Source organism: Gossypium hirsutum, chromosome A09, assembly GCF_007990345.1.
Source record: "Gossypium hirsutum isolate 1008001.06 chromosome A09, Gossypium_hirsutum_v2.1, whole genome shotgun sequence".
NCBI classification, from domain to species: Eukaryota; Viridiplantae; Streptophyta; class Magnoliopsida; order Malvales; family Malvaceae; genus Gossypium; species Gossypium hirsutum.
Genome location: NC_053432.1, coordinates 61,132,249 through 61,143,260, shown reverse-complemented (window position 1 = coordinate 61,143,260; position 11,012 = coordinate 61,132,249). Strand labels below are relative to the sequence as shown.

The window sequence follows — 11,012 nt, the reverse complement described above, 5'->3', positions numbered from 1 at the left end:
ACAAAAATTTTAAATTAAATCATACAATTAATCTTTATTTTTTAAAAATTTTAGACAAATTAATTTTTATTTTTTTATATTCTTTTAACGGTTGTAATTATAAGCATTGACTTATCGTTATGGATAAACCTTAATAAGCTATTATGCAGGAAATGGTCGATTGCTATATCAAAACCCTTACTAATAAATTTTTTATGATTTTTTTTGTGGCACATTAAGATTATTTAAGATATATTTTCATTTCAAAATTTTCATTTCAAAATTTAGAGAGTTATTTTGTGCTGCTTACATTATTATGGCTTAGATTGTATTTTAAGACCATCCTATTTGATATTTATTTGTTATTTGATACCTTAAAAGAAATAGAGATTGTAAGAAAACAGAATAAGCAAAAGAGAAGGAAAAAAAAAGGTTAAAATAACATTAAAAAAATTAAATTGTTCAAAACGAAAAAATATGAGAACTAATTATACAATGTAACTTAAAATTTTTACTTGAAATGATAATTTTACATGCCACATTAGCTTACTATTACGTCGTTAACAACAATTAACAACTCACTAACTAAAATATTACAACATAATAGCGTAAATAATTAAAACATAACATTTCAAACATAAGTGACTAAAATGTAATGCAAGATAAACAAAAATAAATATTTTAATAGTTTACCCTATTATTAAATAGATCAATTTAATACACATACTATTAAAAAAGACCGAATAAAATTAAATTAGAATACAGTTAAAATTTACCATTCAAAAAATTATTTTTATAATTTTGTAAATTAAATTTTTTGTTCGGAATTAAAAGCAATTGAAAAAAGAAATATCAAAGACATTTTTTATATAGTAAAAATTAACTCAACGAGGGGATTATTGGGACCTCACAAAGCACTTTAAGCCATGCATATGAAGTAAATAAATTAATTGCCTCTTTTACTTTCTCTTCTTCAAGCCTAAGCATCCTCGTTCCGAACATTCTGTTACAGTCAAGATATAAAAGCCAGTGTAGGCAATCAAAATTAGAATTTAATTTTTAGTACATGGAAAGCGAGGTTCGAAAATCAGTCAGAAACCAGTTTTCCGATATCATACGCTCATTAATAAATCAAAATGCGTGGACTTACTGTTAATACTGCCTCAGAAATGATTCTCATGTGCATGCCTTCGATATTCTTTATCCGGATAACTATTACGACCACTTTTTGGCCCATCTTCTACATTGTCGTGGTTGTAACTTGACGTGTACTCATGACGTTTCTTCCCTTCAGATTGCCTCTCTGGCGGGCTTCCACCTTTTCGCTTTCGGGGGTTTACTTTTGGAGAAGCATCATCCAGCATTTCTCCTTCTTCGGCAGCCTCTGTTTCGAATCCTTGAGATGATTGCCCTTTTGTAATGTAGTGGTTCGCTTCTCCCATTTCCCCATGGTCCTTAGTATGATCTTGATTCTCATTTCTAGACCAGTTCTGTCGTTCTCGCTTGATTTTCTCATCTTCCACAGCCAATTCAACACCATCCTCTAGCTCCCTCTCGATAAGATCGTCTTCGTCCATAACATCCTTTTTCTTCATCGTTTCCCCACGCGACTTCCTTCTTTTCTCAAGCGCGGCCTTCAACTTATTTTTGTCTATTTTAATAGCTTCTTTTGGTGACTGGCCAACAGGTCCTTCCCGAATATCCAAGTTTCGCCCAATCACACTGCTACCCTTACGTGATGCTCCCTCATCTCTCCATTCACCGGTTTCTGCAGTGTCATTTCTTCCACCAGTTCTTTCCAGGTCTTCTCCCCCAGTTCGCTCCATTCCAGACCTAGATTTATTTGAAACTTCCCTCATGTGCTCCTTATGCGGTAATAGCTCATGATGTTGATTACCATCCTTGGTCTCAGTATCCAACTTGTGATCAGTAATAACACCTCCAATCTCACCATTAGCACTATTTTGATTTTGGGCAGTCCTTGTTGACATACCATGTTTGTCAACAGATGAGTGGTCGGCCACTGACCGTGAAGATACTTGTTTTTCCTCACTTCCCGATGGATGTTTAGCCGGTGTTCGATGAGATGTATCACCACCAACGCCACCTCCTTCTACTTCACTACCCTGAGACGGGGGAACTCGGTTTTGCTCATAAAGCTCCAGCATTTGATTGCTAACCTCTTCAAAATAAAATAACCATGGTTGACTTAGTACGATATCCAAACTAAACACACAAAGGGAAAGAAAAAGAAGATAACTATGCGTCCACAGCAGGATCCACGGAATTTCACACGACGCGGCAATAAACAGACTGCCTACCAAACCAAATGAATTGCAAGTAACAGATAGATACCATTTTGCATCCAATGGGTTAAATTTAAGAGAAACAACATCTTTCAAATACTTTAAATATTCATTTTTCTGGAAATAATCATGTTCGATGCATATCCAGACATGTAGATACTGAAGAAAAAAGAACAACATACCTGTGTCCGACGCTCACACTTGAGTCCAGAAAACATAGTATATCCACAAGTTATTGAAAAACAAATTTATGGAGAGGACACCAACCTTCCAACTGGCGTGGGGTGACGTCAAATTCTTGCCACCAGACCTTCTCACCGTCTGACGGAAGCTTTACTTTGAGGAACTTGGCAGCAAGGAAAATAGCACCAGCTGCAATATGATGAGGCTTAAATTGGAGGCAGAGCGACGTCCTCAACCTGCAAGGTGCTTCACAATGAGTCAGAAAAACAGAAGTGATTGTTTTCAAACTTGAAGGAGCACTGCTTGAAAACATACCCGTCGTTAACAAAATTCCATGCAACTTGGGCAAGAGCATTCTGAGCAACCTTGAATTTCTTTATAGCCTCAACAAGAGGTTTATATGGATGGTGAACATTGAGGTCAAACCCCAAAGTGGCAAGCACAACCCTCTCCCCAATTAAAATTAGCTCCTTTTGTTGTTCATACACTTCCTGCAAGAGATATTGAGGCTAATGAGCAACGCCTAATAACTACATTATGCAAACAAAAGAAAATTAAAAACAAAAAATTATTAACTAGGGCATAAAGAAATGTTATATTTTAACAATAATTTAAAAGAAAAAAAAAAAAGTAGCAGGGAGATATTTTACCAAGGACACAGCTGTTGGAGGAAAAAATTGGATTCTGAGCAAGAATTTTGATTTCAAGAGGAACAGACAGAAGGAAAGAGAAACACACCATGATTGCGATTTTACACTCATGGGCAATATATCAAACAATAATCAACAGACTGGACAAATATTACACGTGCCTAACATCTCAAAGGTGAAGTCCTCATACCGAACCGTGCATGGGAATTTTAGCTCATTAGGCTTTCTAAGAAGAAAATATGGGGTTAGTCTTATATGTCCGATGAATAAGAAAACGAGTGAAAGAGAAAAAATGGAATAAGAAAGATCATGAATGGCAAGTAAGAACAGGCAAAAGAACTACTGAACAAGTCAGGGAGCAAGATACACGACAAGGAGGAAAAGTGGTCAAAGCATCAGTACGAGGAATACATATAAACTGGCGAAAGCACCATTAAGTTAAAGAACACCTTCTGTTTGATCCTCTGAGCTGCAGCAGGATCTTTTTTGTGTATTATCTCATAGGAAACAAGAATAACATCCTTTAACGGACGAGGTGTCTCTTCAACTTTCCCAGCTAGGAACATACACACAGTAGCAATGGTCTGCCAAGCAAGGAAATGAAGTTAAGCATATGATCATAACAAAAAAAAAATCTTCAGCTAGTATAATAACACTTTTCATGGTTTTAACCCTCAGTCATTCTAGCATGCATACCAGCATTATACCATCCAAAAGAAATGGCAACCCAATAAAAATGCATAGTGAAATGGAACCAAAATACGAGGACAGCTTTGAATTTTAAAAGGAAAGAGTAAATACAATTACCTTGATAAAGTTTAAGAAAGATTAACTGGACAATGAGAATAACAACTCACCCTTCTATCATTTTTCACATGTGATTGTCGAATAAAGAACCGGTGACAAAAGATTATTGCTGTGGCTATTGTTACCTGAGGCCTTTATCAGATAAGAAACGGAGTCAAATTCATTCAATCAAAGCCAACAAAGATCCAAATATTATCAATACAAGTAATGTCACACTGTAACTCTCCATAGATCAAACCTAGTCAAATATGAAAAAGCCGTCCTTGAACAACACCCTTTAGTTTTTTATAACTGATATAGACACCTTTCCCAGAAATATAAGGTGGAAAAGGATGACAGATATTCACACTCATAGACACACACAATTTACACGTATATGTGCATGAGTAGCTTTTACTACGAGTTAAACCACACAGAGTGTCAAAAGATCGCCAATAATAGAAAGAATTGACAGACTACAGACACACACATGCATGAGTGCCAACATGCATGCACAATACCATTTCCTACGTCATTCTACTCCCAAACAACCACTTGTCTAGATTCTTCTATAGTTTCATCACAGCAAGCCATAGAGATCCAACAATCGCTCACCAAAGGCATCCTATCCAAACCAGGAAATGTTGCCCAAAATTATTAGTAACAGCAGCTATAAACATCTACATTATAGACAGTAAAATAAAGATATATACTTTAAAAAGAAAAATGCTAACATTAAAAACTTTATTTCATTTCTATAATTATGATATGGTGAATTCAAATTCTACTTTCAATCCAGATACCAGCATTGAAACAACCAGCAAATTGCAGTAAATAACATCTCAATGTTTGCAAAATGAATTATAACGTCGAATAAACAAATTTAAAAACCTTCTACCTAATATAACATTAGTATTACTTCCATTTTTTGAAGCTATAAACTTTATGAAGAAATTAAATACATACATTGACGATAAACAGGAAAGACATGCATGTGCGTTACACATAAAACATGCAGCGAATTACATTAACTTTCTATTTCCATTATAAATGATGCTTGATGTTCAGAATGGCAACTAATGAAACCCAATATTCACATTCAACACGATAAATCAGCCCATTGGCATCCGAATGTGGACCATGAACTTACACTTTCAGCCTCATGCCCAAATCCTGCAAAAATGTACAATACGACTTGCGCAAGTATGTCTCTTTCTTCAAATCAATACCATCCATTCTTGATGGGGAATTTTCTTCTATTTCTTTTCTTGAAAAATACCAACGACGGACTTCCTCTTGCTTATCTTGAGAATTTCTAGAAGGCCCGCTATCAGATGTCGAATGATGCGAGGAATCCCCAGGTAACATTCTGGCTATATCTCTCTCCTAACACTATGACACCTCCAACAAAAGACAACTCCCTATAAAATGAGCAGGACTTTATTTCTTCATAACCAGCCTTTAGAACTATTCTGATCAGAGAAATGACAACAATGCAAGACATTATGTTGACATGAATTAGAAAAAAAAAATGCTGCACAATGAACATGGAAAGCACCCCATTATAATTACCAGGGTTCCAAATGGCGGTGGCATAGCAGTGTCTGCCACCAAATTTAATAGTGGTGTGAACAAATTTCACATCAATAGCGGTGGATCGTGGCCACAAATGACAATGTAAAGGATAATAGCAGAGGTAACAGTCCACTATTTCCTCTAAACCAAAACCTTTTAAATAATTGTTCTAAAAACAATAATCAGACAGAAGAGTCTGAGATGGGAAAGAGTAACAAGCAGTAGGATCGAAAAAAGAAAATCAAATATACCAGAATTATTCAAAGGCAGACAACAGATAACACAAACTGAGCCATAACTCAAAATTAATAGTGGTGTGAACAAATTTCACATCAATAGCGGTGGATCGTGACCACAAATGACAATGTAGTGGATAATAACAGAGGTAACGGTCCACTATTTCCTCTAAACCAAAACCTTTTAAATAATTCTTCTAAAAACAGTAATCAGACAGAAGAGTCTGAGATAAGAGAGAGTAACAAGCAGTAGGATCAAAAAAAGAAAATCAAATATACCAGAATTATTCAAAGGCAGACAACAGATAACACAAACTGAGCCATAACTCAAAATCTCATGACTCTAACTAGAAATCTTCAAGATAAGTTTAGGATTTCAAATTCATGGATTTAAAAATCTTTGTTCGGTAAATAAAATATTTCAAATTCAAGATTTTGAATTAATTCAAATTTATGGTTTAGAAAATTAAGGAGTTTGAATTTAGTTATATTTAATTTGTAAAGTTATACAAATCCTCCCCATATAATAAACACACCGAAAATCTAATAAAACCGAGTCCAATTTTAAATAAAATAGATACAAAATCTCATAAAAAGATTTCATCTGAAAATTATTCATCATCCACCAACCTTACGGTGATTGGCTTGTGTCGGGTAGGTAAATTTGTGCTCAACAAATTGATCACAGCCGCTATCTTCTAATGATATCCTGGAGACACTATCTCCTTCATCATACCTTCAACCTACAAATATAAATATGTTAATTATAAAAAAAAAAAAGAATCAGTTCAATCTTTCACCCAAAAAAAACCTAGAAAATAAATTCCAAGGATTAAAAAAAACAAAAAATTAATAATCTGCAATATATGAAAGAAAATATACAGTTACTAGCCAAAGAATCCCAAAAGTTTCGAAATTAGATGCTTGGAGCTTAAAATTCCTCGAAATTTAAATCGAAACCCCTACCTCTTCTACAAGCTCAAAATTCCATCAATTTATTTCCTTTTTTTCAATTTCTATTTTTTAATCTAAGCTAGAACATCAAAAAGCAAGAATCAAATACTAAATCTATTAAATTTTATATATAAAAAATTGAAGGAAAAAAAATAAAGATAAATAACCTGGAGGCGGAGGGTGGCGCTTCGCTACTCTCTCACTGCTTCTTTTTTTAAGTGTACGAAAGAAATAGACACAAATTCTTTTTTATGATTTATATATTAAATTGGTTTTACGAAATTACAAGGTTATCCCTGTTCTTTCGGATTATTAAGAATTGACTCAGGAGTCAAGTCGCGGCATATAATTAATATACGAATTAGTACAACCAATGGTCCCCTAACTATTGCTTGGATTCTAAATTGGTCCCTGAATTTTTCATTCACAGCTTCTTAATTGAGTTCTCAAAATATTAGTGTTTTATTAATTAAGTGTTTTCTTTAGTTAAGTTGTCAATTTAGGCGTTAAATGACAGTTCAGATCTAATATGAAGTATTTTTAAAATACGAGAATTAAATTATAAATATATATACACTTGTCTGCATAAATAATTTGGATTTAATGTATTAAAAAACAATAGTTTTATTAAAATTTAATAGGGTTATTTCTTTTTAAATACATAAAATTCAAGTTATTCAAATAATAAGTACACACGTGTTTGCAATTTAATTCATATGTTTTAAATATATTCCATGTTTTTGAGCATGCACTTAACCCCGAAGCTAATGGCGGGCTGATGAAATAATTTAGTTGATGCAATATTGATATTAAGGACTCTATTAGAAAGTTTTGAAATTTGAGAATTAATTTAAAATTTCAATAATAGTTTGAGGGTGTTAATAGAATTAACCCTTAATATATTGCAATTTTTTCCTTTTTTGTGATAAATGAAAATTACATGTGTTTCCTCCAGAATGGAAGTTCCTGCTAAATATATTAATTTCGTCAAAGATGATTTTTTTTACTTCTATTAAATTTTTTAAATTTGAATTTTTTTCAATGAAAAAAAACATATCAATACTTTTTTAATTATTTTATATTAAAAATAAAATATGAATTTCTACAAAATTAGCAATATAATACTTTTTTTTACATTAAAATTAATAGGTTATTATCATATTTACTCTTTTTGATACAATACCTAAAATTATCCATAACCCGTCCCTAACCCTTGAATAGTAAGATAATACGTTTCAATGCACTTGAACTCACATCTTCTTACACTGGCAACTATATTGATGCCAATCGAGTTAAGACTCGATTGCAATATAAGACATATTAAATATTCTTGAAGAGTATATGTAAGAATAAATCAATATATCTTTTATACCACAAATATTAACATTTAAAGAAAATACTATCAATTAAAACTAAATATGTAAGAAATTTAGACATGTACATGGGTCGGGTTACTCGTCCAAACCCGAAGGTCCACCCGAAATTTGAGAGGGTTTAGGCAAAAACATTAGGCTCGAAAAATAGACTTTGACAAAAAAAATTAGGCTTGTTTATAATAAGGATCGAGTTTGTGGCTTGAACATTCAATGCTCGAGCATGACCTGGTCTGACCCATTTTTTAAGTTTATAATATTTTATATTATGTTATTTTTATATATTATATAATTTATAACACATAAAAATTAAATCTATAATAATGTAGTATATATGTAATCATTAAAAATGTTAAGATGACTAGTCTGCCTTGTGGCACGTATTAGGGTTTTTTTGCCTACCTTGTTGCACAAGTTTGCGTATTGAGTTTATTTTGTTAGGGTTCGTCGTCTGCAGAAAGGTTAGATCTCAAATTCAGGTGTATGTAATGGCTAATCTTAATATGGTGGGGCAGATCTGGCAAATCTCAATATTATAGATAAGGAGGAAGATCCCTTGGTGGTGGTAGGCGATGATATATATACTGATCCAGGATATGGGTTATGTCTGGTTTGGCGAGTTCTCACAGATAGTATTGTGAATTTTCCATCTTTAAAAAATACGCTGGTGGATTTGTGGCATCTGCTAAGAGGAGTATCTATTATGGAAATTGAAGATAAGTGTATTTTGTTTCGGTTCTATAGTAAAATTGATTTAAAACGGGTTATGGATGGCATGCCATGTTTTTTCAACTGACATTTGATAGCATTTCATAGGCTAATAAGGGGTCAAGATCTATCAACAGTTCCGTTATGGAATACAGTTTTCTAGGTGCAAATCCACAATTTACTAGCTGGATTTATAATAGAAGGGATGGCGCGGCAATTAGGGGATTTTATTGGAAAATTTATGAAGTATGACACGTCGATGGTCACAATGGGGATTAGTAAATATATGAGGATTTGTGTTACAATGGATACTAGGATCCCACTTAAAAGGAAGAAACAGAATGGTATTGGGCAAAATAAATTCATATATGCATTGTTTCAATATAAAAAATTGTCGTTATTTTGTTTTTTATGTTGTCATCTTGGTCATGGAGAGAGTTTCTACCCAGTACGATTAACTTTAAGGGATCAACAAGTGGATTTTGGTTGGGATCTATCTCTAAGGGCTACACCAAGAAGGGGAGGGCAATTGATGAGCAAATGGTTGCGGGAGGAATCTGAAAATGAAAGGTGGGCAAATATGGATATCGATAGGGAGAATACAACAAGAAGATTTAATGATGATATGTAACCAATCAAAGTGAACATAAAGGAGGCACGAGTTTGGTGGGGCAGTTTATGCGATATACAAGAAAATCTATGGATTTGAGGATTGAAGATAATATGGGATAAATTGAAGGAAGGGGAAATGAAGCAGAGTTAGAATATATGCTTGTAGAATTTGTGGATGGGAAGAAAAGACAAAGATTTAATCTAGAAGTGGATGGTCCTGATAACAGGAGGGGATTGCTAGAGGGAGGATTGGAAAATGCAATATTGGCGATAGCTAACAAGCAGGCCGACCAAGCACAATGAAAATATCCAATTGGAATGTTCGTGGTTTGGGGCAACCACGAGCAGTCAGTTGTCTCAAAAACAAGTCGAGACACATTCAGCCCCATATTTTGGAAACAAAGGTTGCTAGTAAGCGTATAGAGAAAATAAAAAGGGTGTGTGGATTTAAACATGGAATTGACGTTGAAGCAGAAGGAACAACATGTGGATTACCATTAGGATGGAGAGAAGGAATTAATTCAACTTTAAAAAGCTTTTCGAAATCTCATATTGATGTAGAGGTGGATGAAGGGAACAAAAAAAATTGTATGAAGATTCACGGGTTTCTATGAAGCGCCTGTGGAGAATGATAGAAAGGAGTCATGGAATTTATTATGGTATCTGAGAATGGAAATAATAAGCCATGGCTAATTTTGGGAGATTTTAATGAAATTTTGTTTTTTTTTTAAAAATAAGGGGGAAGAATAAGGAAGGAAAGACAGATGGTTGCTTTTCGGGAGGTGCTAGAAGATTGTGAACTGAGTGATTTAGGATTTTCTGGGTAATGGTACACTTGGGAAAGAAGTAGGTTGGTTGGAAATAATATTAGGGAAAGATTAGACAAAGGGGTTGCTAACCAAGAATGGTGGGATATTTTTACAAGGTATTCAGTGAATCATTTGCAACATGGTTTTTCTAATCATTGTCCGGTGTTAGTGGATACGAAGGTGGATGGGAGAATACAATTTAGAGACTGACAAAGGCAATTCCGTTTCAATGCTGATTGGGTACTGGATAAAGATTTCGAGAAGCAAGTTAAACATGGGTGGTTATTGAATGAGAAAGATATTTTGGTGAAACTAAACGAGTTGGAGGTAAAATTGAACAAATGGGCAAAAAAGGAGAAAGGCTTACGAGAACGTCGAACAAAAGAATTAAATTCTAAAATGGTTGAATTAAGTACTGAAGAAATCAATGATGAGGTTTTAATAGAAATTACAGAGGTTAAATTAGAGATGAATTTCAAAGCTGATAGGGAGAAACTTTTTTAAGAACAACGGGCGCAAGTCAATTGGCTTCAAATGGGGGATAGAAATACGACATTTTTTCATAGGTAGGCTTCTTATTTTTGAAAAAAAACATGATCAAGGGGTTAGAGAATGCTTCCATGAGATGGGTTACTGATGCTGAAGAAATTTCTAAAACAACTACAGGATATCTCAAAGACTTGTTTTCGTCAAAAGAGGTAAGAAACAGTGACGATTTAATTTCAGCTATATCACCATGTATTACAAAAGAGCTTAATGAGAAATTAATGACGGAGTTTCAAGGAGAAGAGATTGTAGAAGCAATAAAATCTATAGCCTCTCTTAAAGCATCAAGCAAAGA

At 33.7% G+C, this 11,012-nt stretch overlaps 1 protein-coding gene across 8 annotated transcripts; it reads right to left on the bottom strand.

The window, feature by feature from the left end:
• Positions 1–912: 912 nt before the first annotated feature.
• LOC121203043 (cyclin-T1-5) lies at positions 913–6,914 on the bottom strand. 8 transcript variants are annotated; one of them, XM_041076298.1, is made up of 9 exons: positions 6,837–6,914; positions 6,346–6,458; positions 5,055–5,325; positions 3,976–4,057; positions 3,568–3,702; positions 2,784–2,959; positions 2,553–2,704; positions 1,130–2,161; positions 913–982 (listed from the first exon to the last, which is right to left on the bottom strand). In XM_041076298.1, exons 3-8 carry the CDS (start codon positions 5,270–5,272, stop codon positions 1,143–1,145), a joined length of 1,782 nt encoding a protein of 593 aa, XP_040932232.1. In that variant the 5' UTR covers positions 5,273–5,325; positions 6,346–6,458; positions 6,837–6,914; the 3' UTR covers positions 913–982; positions 1,130–1,142. The 8 variants fall into 8 exon arrangements, with proteins under 8 accessions (XP_040932232.1, XP_016672125.2, XP_016672129.2 ...); XM_016816636.2 differs by having other exon boundaries at positions 913–2,161; positions 5,055–5,376; XM_016816640.2 differs by having other exon boundaries at positions 913–2,161; positions 5,055–5,371.
• Between the last annotated feature and the right edge of the window lie 4,098 nt (positions 6,915–11,012).

Bases quoted from the DNA above. Each gene is read 5' to 3' on its own strand.
- LOC121203043 (XM_016816636.2), bottom strand. From the start codon at position 5,272: ATGTTACCTGGGGATTCCTCGCATCATTCGACATCTGATAGCGGGCCT. The intron at 3,703-3,975 runs GTGAGTTGTTAT...CTTGCTTGGCAG, and splicing joins ATGTGAAAAATGATAGAAGG to ACCATTGCTACTGTGTGTAT. The intron at 2,960-3,567 runs GTGTTCTTTAAC...TATCTCTTGCAG, and splicing joins CTCAGAGGATCAAACAGAAG to GAAGTGTATGAACAACAAAA.